At 42.7% G+C, this 20,801-nt stretch overlaps 2 protein-coding genes across 2 annotated transcripts; both read right to left on the reverse strand.

The window, feature by feature from the left end:
• Nucleotides 1-7,853: 7,853 nt before the first annotated feature.
• LOC122551305 (gamma-crystallin M2-like) lies at nt 7,854-9,278 on the reverse strand. Its single transcript, XM_043693014.2, has 3 exons — nt 9,248-9,278; nt 8,904-9,146; nt 7,854-8,205 (listed from the first exon to the last, which is right to left on the reverse strand). The coding sequence occupies exons 1-3, from the start codon at nt 9,254-9,256 to the stop codon at nt 7,930-7,932; spliced, it is 528 nt and encodes a 175-aa protein (XP_043548949.2). The 5' UTR covers nt 9,257-9,278; the 3' UTR covers nt 7,854-7,929.
• Nucleotides 9,279-18,529: 9,251 nt separating this feature from the next.
• On the reverse strand, nt 18,530-19,922 carry LOC122551313 (gamma-crystallin S-1-like). The gene is made up of 3 exons (XM_043693022.2): nt 19,900-19,922; nt 19,558-19,800; nt 18,530-18,877 (listed from the first exon to the last, which is right to left on the reverse strand). The coding sequence occupies exons 1-3, from the start codon at nt 19,906-19,908 to the stop codon at nt 18,602-18,604; spliced, it is 528 nt and encodes a 175-aa protein (XP_043548957.2). The 5' UTR covers nt 19,909-19,922; the 3' UTR covers nt 18,530-18,601.
• Between the last annotated feature and the right edge of the window lie 879 nt (nt 19,923-20,801).

The raw sequence follows: 20,801 nt of genomic DNA on the forward strand, positions 1-20,801 counted from the left end.
CCTGGAGGGAGAGAAAATGATCGTCCATTTGCATAAAGACATGGGATCGCGTACTTCTCTAGAACAGTAGTTTCTCAATGAACTATATAGTCATTTTACAGGGAGGAACATCCAGATAAGGCAACATACATATTAACTGGGTGATGGTTACAATCAGCGAGCATCAACAGTAAAGATTAAGCCATCTGCTGTTACACAATGAATGTTCTTCACTCTATTAATTGGCTTCACATAATGAATACTTTTCACCTTGTTAACTGATGTTGCATACTGAATGCTTCCGATAGTGTTAAATGGCTCTACATTGTGAATGCTTTTCCACCTTGTTAACCCATAACCCATGTCTCCAGAACCCCATTGTTAACTGTATGTTCTTATCTGATCTGAATCATGCTCAGCTGAACCTCTTGTTTCACAAAACTCAACTCTTTCCCTGCCTGCTTATACCCTATACACATTCTCACTTAGATCCCTTTTACATTTTCCCCTCTCACCCTAAACGTATGCCCTTTAGTTCTAGACTCCCCCATCCCAGGGAAAAGACTTTGTCTATTTATCCTGTCCATGCCCCTCATGATTTTATAAACCTCTATAAGCCACCCCTCAGCCTCTGACGGTCTAGAGAAGACAGCCCCAATGTATTCAGCCTCTCCCTATAGCTCAAACCCTCCAACCCTGGCAACATCCTTGTAAATCTTTTCTGAACCCTTTCAAGTTTCACAACACCCTTCCGATAGAAAGGAGACCAGAATTGCACACGATAGTCCAAAAGTGGCAAAACCAATATCCTGTACAGCTGCGATATGACCTGCCAACTCCTGTACTCAATACTCTGACCAATAAAGGAAAGCATACTAAACGCCTTTTTCATTATCCTATCTGCCTGCAACTCTACTTTCAAGGAACTATGAACCTGCACTCCAAGGTCCCTTTGTTCAGCAACACTCCCCAGGACCTTATCATTAAGTGTCTAAGTCCTGTCCTGATTAGCTTTTCCAAAATGCAGCATCTCACATTTATCTCAATTAAACTCCATCTGCCCCTCGTCAGCCCATTGGCTCATCTGATCAAGAACCCATTGTCCTCTGCGGTAACTTTCTTCGCTGTCCTCTACATCTCCAATTTTGGTGTCACCTGAAAACCTACTAACCATACACCTATGGTCACATCCAAATCATTTATATAAATGATGAAAAACAGTGGACCCAGCACCAATCCTTGTGGAACACCACTGGTCACAGGCCTCAAGTCTGAAAAGTCTCTGGATTAATAGTCTAGCAATAGTTTAGCATTACCTCCCCGGATCAGCATACGCAATATTGGTCTCTTTACTTAGGAAATGATCGAATTTCTTTCGAAGCAGTTCAAAGATGGTTCATGTATCTGATTCCTGGGTCAATACCATTATGAGGAAAGGTTGGATAGGCTGCACCTGTATTCATTGCTGTTTAGAAGAATAAAGATGATATTGTCCAACCATAACTCCTGAGGAGATTTGATGGGGTGAATGTTAAGTGTATGTTTCCCCTTGTAGGTGCGACTCCAATGAAGAAGCACAGTTTAAAAATAAAGGGGTTTCCACTGAAGACATAGTTGACGATTTGGTTTTCTCTCAGAGGTCAATAATCTGTGGAATTCTCTTCCTTAGGGAGCACAGGAGGCAAAACCATTGAATACTTTTAATGCTCAGTTCGCGAGATTCTTGACTGACAAAGGAGTCAAAGCGTAGACGGGAAGGTAGGCACCGTTCAGTTATGATCTTATCAAATAGCGAAGCAAGCTCAAGGGCCAAATCTTCCTCATCCTAATTGATCCGTTCAAAGTTTGTCATGTAATGTACCCAAAGTCACAGATGATATGTAGCTATAAGTGGAAATTTCTGCTGAGAAGGACAAAATAGACGGGCAAGCAACACAGGCAGGTTAATGGAATATGAACAAGGTGGCAGATGCAGTTTAATGTGGAGAGCTGTGACATAATTCACTTTGGTGGTAAGAATAGAAAAGCAGAATAATGTTAAAAAATGTCAACCTTTTGAATTTTGATGTTCAAAGAGACTTGTGTGTTCTTGGAAAAGCAACACAGAAAGTTAACATGCACGTGCAGAAATGATTTGGAAGGCAAATGGCACATTGACCTTTATTGCAAGAAGGTTGGAAATACAGGAATCAGGAAGTCTTGTTAGAACGAGATGGGCCATTTGTAAGAACATACCTGGAATATTGTATGCTGTTTTGGTCTCCATATCTAGGGAATGATATACTCCAATGGAAGTGGTACAGTGAAGGTTCATTGACTTGGTTGCTAGAATGATGGAGTTGCACTATGATGACAAGCTGAGTAAAGTGGGTCTCAATTCTCTGGACTTTAGAAGAATGGGAGATTATCATTGAATTATTGTAGAATCCCTACAGTGCGGAAACAGACCATCTGGCCCACCAAATCCACACCGACCCTCAGAAGAGCATCCCACTCAGATTGACTACCCCACCCCATCCCTGCAAACCTACACCCCTACCCCCAAAGGTAATCCATCCATATGCATCCAAGACTTAAGCTAATGCAGAGCATAAATACAAACCAATTTGAGAAGGAGGGTTTGGCAGTCATATCTGGAGTCAGTCACCAATCCCTTTACACAATATTTGAAACAATAACAGAAAACAAAACCCTGCACCTCTACTTAAAGAGAATAAGGCTATACCAACCATAGCTTCAGGCCAATTTCAGCAATGGGCTTTAATACTAAGTGCTTATAATTACAAGTTGGAGCAAGTTTCACGAGGCCACTTAACAAATTTGGATGCACTGAACCACCTCTCAATGACAGATACAAAACACATGGTACCACCACTGGAAGAGTCCAGAATGGTTTTAAATTTTCTGGACACACTAACAGTCATAGCTGACAATGTCAGACTTTGGACACAGAAAGATCTGCTCCTGATTAAATTGAAAGAGCTGGCGGTGATGGGGAAACCAAAGGGCCATCACGCACAGAAGTGATACCTTTATGGGCCCTGAGAAACCTGATCACTGCAGAGGAGAGCATATTATTGTGGGGAGCAAGAGCGATTGTCCTGAGTACAGGTCGCCATGAGATACTGGCTGAATACCATCCTGGTCATCCAGGGGTTTCCAAAATAAAGATGTTGGCGAGAAGTTATGTCAGGTGCCAAGGTTTGGATACAGACATAGCCGCACTGGTGGGGCAGTGCCCAGAGTGCCACCAGGGCAAAGTTACAACCAGCAGCTCCCCCACGTTTGTGGGAATGGTATGGTAAACCCTGGACTCAGTTACACATCGAATGTGAAGGCCCTTTCGTGGGCTCAATGTTCTTAGTCATTGTGGAGGACCACTCAAAATAGCTGGGTGTGCATAAAGTTCATACATAAAACACGGTGACGACAATACAAATATTGCAAGCATCTTTTTCAATATGTGGACTACTGGAACTGAGATCACAGATAATGGGACATCATTTACCTGCAGGGAATTTGAGTTATCCTAAAGTCGAATTGGATTTGTCATATAGGGATAACTCCATACCATCCATCATCCGATGGTCTGGCAGAAAGTGTAGTCCAAACTTTGAAGGTAGGATTAAAGAACCAGCCTACTTTTTAATTAGATACAAAGCTGTTTCAGGTCCTATTTGGTAAAAACAATGACTGCAGATGCTGGAAACCAGATTCTGGATTAGTGGTGCTGATTCCTGATGAAGGGCTTTTGCCCGAAACGTCGATTTCGAAGCTCCTTGGATGCTGCCTGAACTGCTGTGCTCTTCCAGCACCACTAATCCAGAATCAGGTCCTATTTGATTACCCCTCAAATAAATATTAGGATTGCTCTAGCAGAGTAGCTCATGTGGCGAAGACACTGCACCAGGTTAAGTCTGATCTTCCTGAACCTGGGGGTGAGGATGAAACAGCATCAGGAAACACCAATGCTGGATACTTCAGGGGAAGAAGGTTGGTGTAGGAGCCACAGGAATGGCCCTGCATAGGTAAGAGCATGGTCAACGCAAGATCAGGAACAGTGACGTAAAACGTTTGGGTCAGTATGAAGGTCCTGAACAAGCACCTGGACCACATGAAGGCTACAAACTTGGAAACAGTGCGGAACCAAAACATGACCGGCTCCTCTACAACCTTTCCGATTGTTCTGAAACCTGTGGGTTTTCCCTCTCCATCTGGTGTTGAAGACACCGCAGAATCTGAGATGGACACAGTGGATATTGCCACCTCAGCACCTTTGCTGTCTGAAGATGAGAATGAATTTCTTCTGAGATGCTCCAGGTGCAAGAAGTGAGCTACAGTGCATTACAGGGTGTATGTATCACAGGCAGGGTTGGAGGAAGCTGACCCAGTGCTAAAATGTCTCTGGAGAAACTACGAAGAAAGAACCAGCTGTATTCTCAGACTCGGAGGTAGTGATCTTAATAAGGTCAACCACGTGGCCATCATCGAATGTGAGTTCCCTGATTGGGGCTGTTAACCTGGTCCAATCAGGGAGTCCTGACTACCAGCGCTGGATGGGATTCAATGACAACATCAGGTCATGTCGCACTTACCCATACGTAAGTTATTCCCAGTGGTTTATATTTTCTGATCAAACTGGGATAATGATTCATGCACTCAACTTTGGGGTTTGTCTAAATCAGGTGTCAAGAAGATTTTTATTTTCACAAGGTTAATTTTAACTTATGTCAATGATGGTGACAGGTAGTGGATTGTCACACCCAGTTGGATTTACCAAGCCACTAAGTTGTGTTTCTGTCTCTGCCAAAAGTTAGTAACTGCCCTTGTCACTTTGTGTAATTATACTTGTTATATGGTACATATGTGCTCAATTCTGGTCTCCCTCCTAACAGAAGGATGTTGTGAAACTTGTAAGGGTTCAGAAAAGCTTTACAAGGATGTTGCCAGGGTTGGAGGGTTTGAGCAATAGGGAGAGGCTGAATAGGCTGGGACCTATTTCCTTAGAGCGTCGGAGGCTGAGGGGGGACCTTATAGAGGTTTATAAAATTAAGAGAGGAATAGACAGGATAAACAGTCAAGGTCTTTTCCCCAGGAGAGTGGAGTCCAAAACTAGAGGAACTCGGGTTAAGGTGAGAGGGGGAAGATCATAAAAGTACCTAAGGCCAACCTTTTCACACATAGGGTGCCAGAGGAGGTTGTGGAGACTGATGAAACATTTAACAGGCATCTGGATGGGTATATGAATAGGAAGAGTTTATAGGGATATGGGCCAAATACTGGCCAATGGCACTAAATTAATGCACAATATCTGATTGGCAAGGACGAGTTGGGCCAAAGGGTTCGTGCTATACATCTCTCTGACTCAATTAGTCTAATAGTGAAGTGAAGAAACAGCAATCATCCTCTAAGGTGCTGGCACACAATGACACCATATGAGTTCTGGTAAGGACATGCAATGCCTCCCTGCACAGCATCAGGGTAGCATTGCATCATGGGTGACCCAATGGAGAGGAATGCTCAATCACATATGCATCCAGGATTTTGGCTATTGCCGAGCAGATATATGCCCAGACAGAGGAGGAAGTTTTGGTGATCACATTTGGAGTCAGGAAGTTCTGCCAATATCTTCACAGATGTATTTTTGTAATAATAACCAACAAGAAGCCCATGCTAGATCTACTTAAAGAGGACAAGGCAGTGCTGCCTATAGCTTCAGGCCAAATTCACTGGTAAGCTCTATTACTAACTGCGAGTAATTACAAGTTGGAACACCACTGGGAGGCAAAGGAGCTGCCTCCCACTGGCAGATACACCCCTGGTGCTACCGCCACTGGAAAAGTCTGTAATGGCTTTAAATTTTCTGTACACATTTCCAATCACAGCTGACAATATCAGACTTTAGACACTGAAAGATCCGCTGCTGACAAATCTGAAATAGATGGTGGTGATGGGAGAAACCAAAGGGCCGTCACAACTAGAATTGATATCTTTTTGGATCCTGGGAGACCAGATCACAGTAGAGAATGGTATGTTATTGTGAGGGGATAACAGTGATTGTCTCAAGCAATGGTCGCATTGAGATTCTGGCTGAATACCACCAGAGTCATCTAGAAGTTTCCAAACTGAAGTTGTTGGCAAGAAATTATATTTAGTGGCCAGGATTGGATACAGACATTGCTGCATTGGTAGGGTAGTGCTCAAAGTGCCACTAAGGACAAGAAATTACGGCTAACACTCTTCCACATTCATGGGAACGGCCAGGTAAACCATAGACTCGAATACAGATCAACTATGCAAGTCCTTTCACAGACTCAATGTTCTTAATCATTGTGGATGGCCACTCAGAATGGCTGAACATGCATAGAATTCATAACTGCATACATCTTTTGCAATAAACAAACTCTCGGAAGTGTGGCCACAGATAATGAGCCATCATTTACCAGCAGAGAATTTAAAGTATTTTATAGAGTCAAATGATATTTGTCATATAAGGACAGCTCCGCACCATCCATCATGCAATGGTATGGCAGAAAGAGCAGTCCAAACTTTGAGGGCTGCCTTGAAGAAGCAGCCTACAGCTTCACTCAATACCAAATTGTCCCAGTTCCTATTTGATTATTGGAGCACCCACTTGCAGCTACAGGGATAGCTCCAACAGAGTTGCTAATGGGGAAAAGGCACTGCATCAGGTTAAATCTGATCTCCCTGGATGTGGGAGAGACAGTGAAACTGTACCAGGAGCACCAACGCTGGCACAAGACTCCTCTTAGCAAGAGAGACAGTTTAGTTCAGGGTGACAAAGTTTGGTGTAGGAACCACAGGAATTGCCTTGTATGGGTGAGAGACAAGGTTGACGCGACATCAGGTCCATTGATGTATAATGTTCGGGTCAGTGCAATGGCCGTAAACAAACATGTGGACCACATGAAAGCTGTAAACTCACAAATGGTGCGGGAGCGCAACATGCAGGCTCCTCAAAGATCTTTCCGATTCTTCTGGAACCCATGGTATAACAAGTGTAGAAGATATTTCAGAATCTAAAATGGACATGATGGATATCATGGCCTTGATACCTTTGTCACCTGAAGACGTGAATGAATTTCTTCTGGGATGCTGCAGGATGTTTCAGGGACAAGAGACATGGCACTGTGCATTACAGGCCGCAAGTATCCAAGGCAGAGCTGGGGGAACCTGACCCAGGGCCAAAATATCCCAGGAGGTGCAACAAAAAAAGAGAATCAGCCTTCGTCCTTGGAGTGAGAGGGGAGGGATACAGTGACTGTAATGGGACTGGCCAGGTAAACCCTAGGTCGACTATGCAACTCCTTTTCCTGGACTCAATCTTGGTCAGCCAGGTGGCTGTCATCGAATATGAGTTCCCTGATTGAGGCTGCTAATCTAATCCAATCAGGGAGCCCTGGCTGACAGATATAAACAGGAGTTGTATCAGTATTAAAGGTTCTCCATGTATAAATAAAGGGAGATTTGGCAACAGGAACCACACTCTGTGAAGTTATTACATTTAGAGCAGAAACATTGGAAGCTGTTAGATCCCATAAGCTGCAAAATGCCTCAAACCTCAAGAAAGTTGAAAATAATCATTACTGAGGCAGATGCAGCTTTGGCATTGTACCTTTGCTGTCTCACTGACTGCATACATTTCAAAAACGATCAACAGCGGGTGCAATGGTGGCCCGTGCAATACGTTTCCGTCCTGACCATTGCATTTTCTCCTTTACTATTTACTGACTTTAATGATGATGATGTCACCAAGATCACTGTGATAAAGTGTTCTCCATGAAACCACCAGATACCAGCATGCTTTTGAACTATTTTAATGAAGACCCAATAATGAGTGAATTAAACAAGAGTACAGTATCATGAAGGGGTGTTTTATTATTTTGACAATTAATTCAACAAAATATGGTAATGCATTACAGTTGCAGACTAAAAGTCCCTCATTCGCTTGAAAGATCCAATAGTTGAACAGGTTGCTCCCCAGTCACTGAATCTTCTGTATTCACCGGGTCTCATGAAGTACTGTCGCCCTCTGTAGTTGGGATGTTCATAGAAGATCCAGTAACCGTCCATCACATGGCTGGAGTGGATGTCACGGTAACGGAAACGATCGTAGACAGATGGACAGTCATCCATGAATTCCATCATCTGCCCTCCAAAGTCAGGCCTCTCATAAATTTTCATTCTGTAGGAGCCTCCTCGGTACTGCAATAGAAAGACATGAAAGATTTGTGATGCAGCTACAAAAATATCTACAATCAATAAATGAGGGACTGATGATATTTCATGCATACAGACAGAAGTATACTGATTTCAGTAAAAATCTTAATATGTTTCTGGTTTCTGTTGTGAAGAGACTATTTGTTCAAGTGGGGCCAGCATTCCCTTTTCTGTCATCTTTTCTGTCATTTACAGTAAGATGAATGGGATTAATGAAAACATGTCCATTTCCAGGTTTATTGTGTTATATTTAAACCAATTTGGCCTTGGTACTTTCTGCAATGCAATATCGCTATGCCAATTAGACTTTCAGTTCTGAATATCTGATGTGTTATGAGTAAATGTTTCAATTAGATCCCAGCACCAAGCTGTAGTTATATGATGCATAACTAACTTCCCAGTTTGCACAACTATTGACTGAAGAATTACCCATACAACAAGTGCAGTTACAATTTGACAAGGGCAGTTGCTCATATTTGGCAACAGCAGAAACACAATTTAGTGGATTGCTAAATCAAACGGGTCTGTAACTGTTCATTACCTGTTACAGTTGAAGAAAGATAAAATCAACCTTGTGAAAATGAAGATCGCATTTACACCTTACTTAGACAAATGTGGAGTGCATTAATCATTATCTCAGTGTCAGTTTGATCAGAAAATACACACCACCAGAAATAACTTACGTATGGGTAAGTGCGACATGACCAGATATTGTCATTGAATCCCATCCAGCGTTGGTAGTCAGGATACTCTCCCCTGGTCAGAACATACTGGTATCCCATGTAATTGGGTTTCTCATACAGCACCCACCAGTCACTGTCAACACGGATGGAGTTACAGCGGCTGAAGTAAGGGGACAGGTCGGCACAGTCACTGCTGCACTCATAGTGCCGCCCCTGGAAGTTCCTGTCCTCGTAGAAGATGATCTGTGGGGAAAGAAACAGGTTTGTAAATTCACAATTTCTCACATTTAGCCATTCCTAATGGAAACTTTTAATACAATATATGAACTCCTAATAATTCTTGCCTTGCCCATTTTGAGTTCTGAATTGGCTTCGTAACCAAATGTGTTACTGTTTGACAGAGCTTGGTATTTATACGCTGGGCTGAAATGCCACACTGAGCATTTTCTTTTGTTATTCAAATAATTGTAATGATTTGAAACCACCACAAAAAAACTGCATCACACATGACTTATACAGTAAATGCAAAGAAAACATTGAAAAGACACTTCAGTATTGTTGATAGTGTTTTGCTTCCATTTCATTTTAATTGTTGTGTGAAAGAAGATAACAATACATTGGAGCCTATTGTGTTCCCTATGCTATGCTTTCACTGCAATTTGCAGTGTTATTCAATAGGATGTGGTTCCCATAGTTCCCATAGTTCAATGTTGTTGTCCAAAAAATACAGCTCCTAAACTGGTTAACACCTAGGTATGCATGTAAAGAGGAAGTTGTTTAAATTATGACTCCAAAGGTAAGTTTGTATTGATGTATTACTGTTCTGTGTATTAATTCCAAATTATTCATCCAAGTTCAGAGATCTTTCACTGATCACATTTATTTGAGAACAATGCTACTTATAGCTCTGATGATGTATTAAGTTGTGTTATTGTACACTTTTGGTTCCATGAAGTAAAATGCACATCCTTTTTCTCCCTACTATTTTTCCAGTCTAAATGACACATTAATTAATATGAGATGCCCAATGTTTTTCGTCATTTATATAAATGGTTTGGATGTGAACATATGAGATATGGTTTGTAAGTTTGCAGATGACACTGAAATTGGTGGTATAGCGAAGAAGGTTCCCTCAGAGTACAATGATGATCTGATGGACAAATGGGCTGAGGAGTGGCAGATGAAGTTTAATTTAGATAAATGCGAGGTGGTGCATTTTGGAAAAGCAAATCAGGGCAGGACTTATACACTTAATGGTAAGGTCCTGGGGTGTGTTGCTGATCAAAGAGACCTTGGAGTGCAGGTTCATAGTTTTTTAAAAATAGAGTTGCGGGTAGACAGGGTAGTGAAGAAGGCAATTGTACGCGGGCCTTTACTCTTCAGTGCATTGAGTATAGGCTTTGGAAGGTCATGTTACAGCTATACAGAACAGGCGTTGTACAGAACATTGGTCAGGCCACTATTGGAATACTGCATTCAGTTCTGTGTGTCCCTGCTACAAGAATGATCTTGTGAAACTTGAAAGAGTTCAGAAAAGATTTACATGGTGTTGCCAGGGTTAGAGGCATTGAGCTTCAGCAAGAGGCTGAATAAGCTGGGGCTGTTTTCAGCAACTAGAAGAAAGGGAGGACTGCAGACCCACTGATTCCCACAACCTCCTCCCATCCACCTCCCACAAAAATGCAATCCCTTACTTTCAACTCCTCTGCCTTCGTCGTATCTGCTCCCAGGAGGCGCAATTCCGCTCCAGGACATCCCAGGTGCCCTCCTATTTCAAGGACCACAATTTCCCCTCCCACTTTATAAACAATGCTCTCCAGTACATCTCCTCCACGTCTCGTACCTCCACCTTTGAACCCCGCCTCTCCAACTGCAACAAGGATCGAACCCCGAGTCCTCATCTTCAACCCCACTAATCTCTAGATAAAGTGCATCATCCTCCATAATTTCTGCCACCTACAGTCAGACCCCACCACTAGAGATGTGTTTCCCTCCATTACCAAATCTGTGTTCCGCAGAGACCATTCCCTTGTTAGGTCCACACCCCCGACCAACCCACCCTCCACTCCTGGAACCTTCCCCCGCCACCTCAAAAGGTGTAAAACCTGCATCCACATTTCACCCTCAGCTCTGTCCAAGGTCCCAAATGATCTTTTTATATCCAGCAGAGATTCACCTGCTCATCCACCCACCTTATCTACTGCGTCTGTTGCTTTCGAAGTGGTCTCCCCTGCTTTGGGGAGACAAGACACTAATTCATGGAACAATTCAGGGAACATTTCTGGGATACAGGCACCAAATAACCCCACCGCCCTGTGGCCGACCACTTCAACTTCCCCTCCCACTCAGCCAAGGGCCTGCAAGTCCTGGGCGCCCTCCACCATCAAATGTAAGCCACCTGGTGAATGAGAGAAGAACGCCTCATCTTCCACTGAGGGACAGTATTACAGCTGTACTGAGGGAGGGTATTCCCGGAAATACATCCAGGGACGTTATTTAGGTTGAACTGAGAAATAAGAAAGGGATGATCACCTTACTGGAATTGTATTATAGACCCCGTAATTGCCAGAAAGAAATTTAGAAACAAATTTGTAAGGATGTCTCAGTTATCTGTAAGAAAAATAGAGTGGTTATAGGAGGGGATTTTAACTTTCCAAACATAGACTGGGGCTGCTATAGTGTTAAGGGTTTATGGAGTCTTGGAGTCATAGAGATGCACAGCATGGAAACAGACCCTTCAGTCCAACTCGTCCATGCCGACCAGATATCCCAACCCAATCTAGTCCCACCTGCCAGCACCTGGCCCATATCCCTCCAAAGCCTTCCTATTCATATACCCATCCAGATACCTTTCAAATGTTGCAATTTGGACAGGAACTTGTGAAGTGGATACAGGAAAATATTTTGATTCAATATGTGGATGTACCTACCAGAGAAGATGCAAAACCTGACCTACTCTTGGGAAATAAGACTGGGCAGATAACTGAGGTGTCAGTGGGAGAGAGTTTTGGGGCCAGCGACCATAATTCTCTCAGTTTTAAAATAGTGATGGAAAAGGATAGACCAGATCTAAAAGTTGAAGTTTTAAGTTGGAGGAAGGCCAATTTTGATGGCATTAGGCAAGAGTTTTCAAAAGCTGATTGGGGCAGATGTACACAGGCAAAGGGATGGCTGGAAAATGGGAAGCCTTCAGAAATGAGATAACAAGAATCCAGAGAAAGTATATTCCTGTTAGGGTGAAAGAAAGGACTGGTAGGTATAGGGAATGCTGGATAACTAAAGAAATTGAGGGTAAAGAAAAAGAAGGAAGCATATGTCAGGTATAGACAGGATAGATCGAATGAATCCTTAGAAGAATGCTTTACTGATATACATCATGTCCACCACTCATGGAAAGAAACCATGATATCATTCGACGTGACGGCACTGTTCACTTCAATTGACAAAACCCTAGCGAGAGAAACAATAGCCAACCTACTGGACATACAGAACAGAAAACAGGACGCTGAACCTATCAACAAAGACGGCATACTTAAACTACTGGACTTGTGCCTCACAACACACTTCACATTCAACAACCAGATTTACGAACAAATCAACGGAACACCCATGGGATCACCAATCTCTGGACTCATAGCAGAGGCAGTTATGCAAAGGTTAGAACAAACAGTCCTACCACAAATTCAACCCAAACTCTGGGTCAGATATGTCGATAACACGTTTGTAATCATTAAAAACACGGAAATAGAAAAAACACACCGGATCATCAACGCCACACTCACAGGAATCCAATTCACGAGAGAAGAAGAAAAGGATAGCCAACTCCCATTCCTAGATGTGATGGTACAGAGAACACCGAACGGAGAATTCACCACAAAGGTATACAGGAAAGCCACACACACAGACCAAGTCCTAAACTATGAAAGTAACCACCCCAACACACACAAACGAAGCTGCATCAGGACACTATTCAAAAGGGCCACAACACACTGCAGTACACCAGAACTGCAAAAAGAAGAAGAGGAACACCTATACAAGGTATTCACCAAAAACGGATACCCGCGCAACTTCATCAACAGATGCCTAAGAGAAAGACCACGGAACGAGGACATACCACAACCAAAAGGACTAGCCACACTACCATACATCAGGAGCATCTCGGAACTGACAGCCAGACTACTGTGACCCCTAGGACTCATAACGGCACACAAACCAACAGCCACGCTCAGGCAACAACTCACCAGAACGAAGGACCCGATACCCAACATGAGCAAGACGAATGTAGTGTACAAAATACCATGCAAGGACTGCACTAAACACTATATAGGACAAACAGGAAGACAGCTAACAATCCGCATACATGAACATCAACTCGCCACGAAACGACACGACCAGCTATCCTTAGTAGCCACACACGCAGACAACAAGCAACATGAATTCGACTGGGACAACACGACTACCATAGGGCAAGAGAACAGCCAGGGAATTCCTAGAGGCATGGCATTCATCCACAAACTCCATCAACAAACACATCGACCTGGACCCAATATACCGACCACTACAGCGGACAGCTGAAACTGACAACCGGAAGCGGCAGGGACAGACCACTATAAACACCGGAGGAAACATCAAAGAAGCGCTTCGCAGGAGGCTCCCAAGCACTGATGATGTCGCCTAGCCAGGGGACGAAACGTTTGCAACAAAAACTTCCAGCTCGGCGAACAGGTTCTTACAAATACATTAAGGACCAAAGGGTAACTAGGGAGAGAGGAGGGCCTCTCAAAGATCAGCAAGGCGGCCTTTGTGTTGAACTGCAGGAGATGGGGGTGATACTAAAAGAGTATTTTGCATCCATGTTTACTGTGGAAAAGGACATATAAGATATAGAATGTAGGCATATAGATGGTGACATCTTGAAAAATGCCCATATTACAGAGGAGGAAGTGCTGGATTTCTTGAAACAAACAAAAGTGGATAAATCCCCAGGACCTGATCAGGTGTACACTAGGACTCTGTGGGAACTTAGGGAAGTGATTGCTGGACCTCTTGCTGAGATATTTGTATCATCAATAGTCACAGGTGAGGTGCCAGAAAACTGGAGGTTGTCTAACGTGGTGCGACTGTTTAAGAAAGGTGGTAAGGACAAGCCAGGGAATTATAGATCAGTGAGCCTGATGTCGGTGGTGGGCAAGTTGTTTGAGGGAATCCTGAGGGACAGGATTTACATGTATTTGGAAAGGCACGGACTGATTAGAGATCATCAATAACTTGATTGAGTTTTGTGAAGAAGTAACAAAGAGGATTGATGAGGGCAGAGTGGTGGACATGATGTATATCAGTAAAGCATTCGACAAAGTTCCCCATTTCATACTGTGAGCAAGGTTAGATCTCATGGAATACAGGGATAACTAGCCATTGGATACAGAACTGGCTCAAAGGTAGAAGACAGAGGGTGGTGGTGGAGGGTTGTTTTTCAAACTGGAGGCCTGTGACCAGTGGAGTGCCACAAGGATCGGTGCTAGGTCCCCTACTTTTCTTCATTTATATAAATGATTTGGATGTGAGCATAGGAGGAATAGTTAGTAAGTTTGCAAATGACACCAAAATTGGAGATGTAATGCACAGAGAGGAAGGTTACCTCAGATTACAACGGGATCTTGATCAGATGGGCCACTGGGCTGAGGAGTCGCAGATGGAGTTTAATTCAGATAAATGCAAGGTGATGCACTTTAGGAAAGCAAAGGTATACACTTAATGGTAAGGTCCTAGGGAGTGTTGCTGAACAAAGAGATCTTAGAGTGCAGGTTTATGACTCCTTGAAAGTGGAGTCACAGGTAGATAGGATAGTGAAGAAGGTGTTTGATATGCTTTCCTTTATTAGTCTGAATATTGAGTGCAGGAGTTTGGAGGTCATGTTGAGGCTGTACAGGACATCATTTCGGCCACTATTGGAATATTGCGTGCAATTCTGGTCTCCTTCCTATCGGAAGGATGTTGTGAAACTTGAAAGGGTTCAGAAAAGATTTACCAAGGATGTTGCCAGGGTTGGTGGATTTGATCTATGGGGAGAGGTTGAATAGGCTGGGCTGATTTTCCTGGAGCATCGGAGGCTGAAGGGTGACCTTATAGAGGTTTACAAAATCATGAGGGGTATGGATAGGATAAATAGACAAAATCTCTTCCCTGGGATGAGGGAGTCCAGAACTAAAGGGCACAATTTTAGGGTGAGAGGGAAAAGATATAAAAGAGATATAAAGGGCAATGTCTTCATGCAGAGGATGGTACATGTATGGAATGAGCTGCCAGAGGAAGTGTTGGAGGCTAGTACAATTGCAACATTTAAGAGGCCTTTGGATGGGTATATGAATAGAAAGGGTTTGGAGGGATATGGGCTGGGTGCTGGCAGGTGGGCCTAGATTGGGTTGGGATATCTGGATGAGTTGGACCAAAGAGTCTGTTTCCATTCTATACATCTCTGTGACTTTATGGCTCTCCAACCACATGGAATCAATGTTGATTTCAACAATTTCCTCATTTCCCCTCCCCCCACCTTATTCCAGATCAAACCCTCCAACTTAGCATTGTGCTCTTAAACTGTCCTATCTGTCCATCTTCTTTCCCATCTTATCTGCTGCACCCACCCCACCGACCAATCACAATTAGCCCCCACCTGCATCCACCTATCGCCTTCCCATCTACCTTCCCCTAGCACCACCCCCACCCTCCTATTTATCTCTCATCCCCCTTCCTCCTTCATATTTCTGAAGAATTGTTTATGCCCAAAACATCGACTCTCTTGCTTCTTGGATATGCCTGACTTGTTACCTGCTTTTCCACCACCACACTTTTCAACTGGAGCTATTTTCATGGGAGCATCAGAGGATGAGTGGTAACCTTATGGAGGTTTATAAAATCATGAGGGTGAATAGTCAAGGTCTTTTTGCCAGGATAAGAAAATCTAAAACTAGAGGGCGTGGGTTTAAAGTGAGAGGGGAATGATTTAAAAGAGGTCTAAGGGGCAGCATTTTCATGCAGAGGATGGTGTGTGCATGGAATGAGCTGCCAGATGAGGTGATGGTGGCCGGTACAATAACAACGTTTAAAAGACGTGTGGTTAAGTGGAAAAGGTTTAGCAGGATATTGGCCAATCGCTGGCAAATTGGACTAACTGAATGTAGAATATTTGGTCGGCATAGACGAGTTGGATCATCGGCTCTGTTTCCATGGTGTACATCCCTATGACTTTATGACTGTGAAAGCCTTCAGGGACATGAAAAAACACCAATGATCCAAGTGTTGGCGCACTATGATCACAAGTGAGATCTGGGATTGACATGCGATGTTTCCCCATACAGCACCAGGATAGCATTACCAGGCAACATATGTGGTCCAATAGGGAAGAACACCCAATAAGGTATGATCCAGGAATTCAATTAATGCAAAGCATAAATACGCTCAGTTAGAGAAGGAAGGTTTGGCAGACATTTTTGGACCCGGCCAAATTCCACCAATACCTTTATGATGAGCTTGCAACAATAAGGGACAACAAAACCCTGCAGGCTATATGAAGAGGACGAGACAGTGTCACTCAAACCTTCAGGCCAATTTCAGCAATGGATTCTAATACTAAGTGCTTATAATTACAATGTGAAACACAATCCAAGAGGCCACTTAGCAAATTTGGATGCATTGAGCCACCTCTCGCTGGCAAATACAAAACAAATGGTAGTGCCACTGGAAAAGTGTGTAACGGTTTTACATTTTCTGGACCCACTTACAGTCACAGCTGAACAATGTCAGACTTTGGACACAAAAAAATCCGCGCTTGACAAAATTGAAACAGCTGATGGTTACCAAAGGGCCGTTACAATCAGAAGTGATACCTTTTTGGACACTGAGAGACCAGATCGCTGTGGAGAGCAAGAGTGATTGTTCTAAACATAAGACACCATGAGATACTGGCTGAATATCACCCTGGTCATCCAGGGGTTTCCAAAATGAAAATATTGGTGAGAAGTTATGGCTCAAATCCTCCAACCCTGGCAGCTCCCCCATATTAATGAGAATGGCTAGGTAAATCCTGGACTCAGTTAAACATTGACTATGAAGCCCCTATCATGGACTCAATGTTCTTAGTCATTGTGGAGAGCCACTCAAAATAGTTGGGCATGCATAAAGTTCATACATAAAACATGGTGACAACAATACAAATATTGCACACATCTTTTTCAATGCATGGACTCCTGGAAGTGATGTCACAGATAATGGGGCATTGTTTGCCTGCAGGGAATTTGAGTTTTCCTGAAGTTGAATGGGATTTGTCACATAAGGATAGCTCCATATCATCCGTCATCCAATGGCCTGGAACAATAAGCAGTCTAAAATTTGAAGTTGGGCTTAACGAAATAGCCAACTGCTTCACTAGATATAAAACTGTTCTGGTTCCTATTTGATAATAGGACCACTCCTCAAACAAATATAGACTTCTTCATGCAGGTTAAATCGTATCTTCATGGACCTTGGGGAGGGAGGGTGAAATAGCAGCAGGAATGCCAATGATGGACACAAGTTTCCACAAAGTGAGAGCGACAGATTACTTCAGGGATGAAGTTTGGTGTAGGAGCCGTGGGAACAGCCCTGCATGGGTAAGAGCATGGTGAACGTGAGATCAGGAACAGTGATGTATAAAGTTCAGGTCAGTGCGATGGTCTTGAACAAACATCTGAACCAATATGAAAGCTGCAAACTCGGGAAAAGTGTGGGAGCAAAACATGTCCACTCCTCAACAGCCTTTCCACCTGTTCTGAAACCCATGGGTTTTTCCTCTCCATCAGGTGTTGCCACCTCAGCACCTTTGCTGCCTGACAAGGAGAATGAATTTCTTCTGAGATGCTTCAGGTGCAAAGGGCGAGCTACAGTGCATTACACAGTGTATGTATCAGAGGCAGGGTTGGAGGAAGCTGACCCACTGGTAAAACACCTCAGGAGAAACTATGAAATAAAGAACTAGCCGATATCCTCAGACTCAGAGGGGGAGGGATGGAGTAATTGTAACGAAGTCAGCCAGGTGGCCGTCATTGAATGTGAGTTCCCTGATTGGGGCTGTTAACCTGGTCTAATCAGGGAGCCCTGGCTGACAGATATAAACAGGAGAGTTAGAAGTTCAGTTCACTCTGAGAGCTGGCTCTGTGGGAGTTCGATCAGTGTCAACGACTCTCCATGTGTAAACAAAGGGCGATTTGGTGATTGGACACCAGCCTTTGTGATGTTATTACATTTAGAGCAGATACATTGGAGCTTTAGATCCCATAAGCTGCAAATGCCTCAAGCCTCAAGAAAGTTGGAAATAATCATTATTGAGGCAGGTCCAGCCTGGGTCTTGAACTGTTTCTGTCTTGTTGACTGTAGAAACTCCAAAGAACATCCGCAGCTGATGGTACTAGTGAGCCTTTGACAATGCTTCCTACTTGACCTTGGAATTTTCTTCTTTTCAAATTATTGACTTGAATGATGATGATGTCACCAAGATCACTGTGATCAAGTATTCTCCATGAAACCATCATTTACCAGCACGATTTTGAACTATTTTAACGAGGACCCAATAATAAGTGAATTAGACAAGAGTGCAGTGTCATAAAGTTATTTTACTATTTTGACAAATAATTCAACAAAATAAATTCATGCGTTAAAGTTGCAGACTAAAAGTCCCTCATGCGCCTGAAAGATCCGACAGTTGAGCTGTAGCCTCCCCAGTCACTGTATCTCCTGTATTCACCGGGTCTCATGAAGTACTGTCGCCCTCTGTAGTTGGGGTGTTCATAGAAGATCCAGTAACCGTCCATCACATGGCAGGAGTGGATGTCACGGTAACGGAAACGATCATAGACAGATGGACAGTCATCCATGAATTCCATCATCTGTCCTCCAAAGTCAGACCTCTCATAAATCCTCATTCTGTAGGTGCCTCCTCGGTACTGAAATAGAGCGAAATGAAAGATTTGTGATGCAGCTACAAATATATCGACAAACGACACGTGCAACTGGTGATATTTCGCATATACAGACAGAAGTATATTGATCTCGGTAAAAATCTTAATGTATGTCTGGTTGTGAGGAGACAAGTGGTGCCAGTATTCCCTTTACTGTGATCATTTCAATATTTACTGTAAAATGAATGGGATGAATATAAACATGTCCAATAACAGGTTTTACTGAGTCATATTTTAGTCAATTTGACACTGTTACTTTCTGCAATGTTAATATGGTGATTTGACTTTCAATTCTGAATATCTAACTTGTTACAAGCAAATGTTTCAATTATATCCTAGATGATCATCAGCTTTGCAACAAGTCATCAGTATATGAGGCATAACTAACTTGCCAGTTTGCTCAACTATTGGCTGATGAATACCCATACAACAAGTACAGTTACAAAGTGACAGGGGCAGTTACTAACTTTTGTCAGCGACAAAAATCAAATTGGGTTTGTGACAATCTTTTACCTGTTACCATCACTGGGGAAAGTTAAAAACAAACCCTGTAAAAGTAAAGATGAAGTTTGGAGCTAATTCAGACAAACCCAAATGTGGAGTGCATTAATCATTATCTCAGTGTCAGTTTGATCAGAAAATACAAACCACCAGAAATAACTTACGTATGGGTAAGTGCGACATGACCAAATGTTGTCATTGAATCCCATCCAGCGCTGGTAGTCAGGATACTCTCCCCTGGTCAGAACATACTGGTATCCCATGTAATTGGGTTTCTCATACAGCACCCACCAGTCACTGTCAACACGGATGGAGTTACAGCGGCTGAAGTAAGGGGACAGGTCGGCACAGTCACTGCTGCACTCATAGTGCCGCCCCTGGAAGTTCCTGTCCTCATAAAAGATGATCTGTGGGAAAGAAACAGGTTTGTAAATTGATAGTTTCTACACTCGGCCATACCTAATGGAAACTTTAAATATTATATATGAACTCGGAATAATCCTTGCCTTTCCCATTTCCAGTTCAGATTTGGTTTAGTAACTGAATATGTTAATGCTTCACAGGGCTTAGTATATATATGCAAGTCAGAAGTGCCTCACTGAGCTTTTTTTTTGTTATTCAAATAATTGCAATAATTTGAAACCACCACAAAGACTGCACCACACATGACGTATACAGTAAATGCAAAGAAAACATTTGAAAAGCACTTTAGTATTGTTGATAGTGTTTTGCTTCCACATCATTTTAATTGTGGGGTGAAAGAATGCAACAATACATTGGAGCCTATTGTGTTCCCTAAACTATGCTTCCACTGCAACCTTCAGTGTTATTACACGTTCAAAAGGACATGTTTCCAAAAGTTCAATATTATTACATAAGTCCATTCCCCTACTGTTTAACATATGGACATGCCCATCTGGAAGAGATTGCTTCAATTATTACTCTAGGTTGGTTTGAATTGATGTGTAACTGTTAATGAGCTTTAATTCTAAGTTATTCATCCAAGACCAGAAGACATTTAAACTCGCCACATCCATTTGAGAACAATACTATTTATAACTATGTGATGATGTGTTGTTTTCATACTCAAATGTATATCCTTTTGTTACCTACCTTTTTCTACTTTGTTCTGAATTACACAATAGAAAGGCAGTGCTAGTTTGATGAAAGCTCAATTCAGAATGTGGGGACAGCAGCTTGGATTCTTTACTAGGAAACCAGTGAAGGAAAAGCTGTGGGATATCCTAAATCAAGATCAACTATATTTGATGTATTTTATACCATGATCACAAATTTGGTTACCAGAACTGACATCTTTCAACTGAAAGGAAAAGGTAAACATGGAATCAATAAACCTGACTGCAAAGAATGTGGCCATTCATCCCATTATAACTGTGCTACTCTTTTA

The sequence above is a fragment of the Chiloscyllium plagiosum genome, unplaced genomic scaffold, assembly GCF_037043375.1.
Source record: "Chiloscyllium plagiosum isolate Xiang-an unplaced genomic scaffold, Cpla_swu_hap1 HiC_scaffold_7, whole genome shotgun sequence".
Classification (NCBI taxonomy): Eukaryota; Metazoa; Chordata; class Chondrichthyes; order Orectolobiformes; family Hemiscylliidae; genus Chiloscyllium; species Chiloscyllium plagiosum.

Excerpts from the sequence above, each read along its gene's own strand:
- LOC122551305 (XM_043693014.2), bottom strand. Across the intron at positions 8,206-8,903 it reads CATGTCGCACTTACCCATAC|TACCGAGGAGGCTCCTACAG; the intron begins GTAAGTTATTTC and ends TTTCTATTGCAG.
- LOC122551313 (XM_043693022.2), bottom strand. Across the intron at positions 18,878-19,557 it reads CATGTCGCACTTACCCATAC|TACCGAGGAGGCACCTACAG; the intron begins GTAAGTTATTTC and ends GCTCTATTTCAG.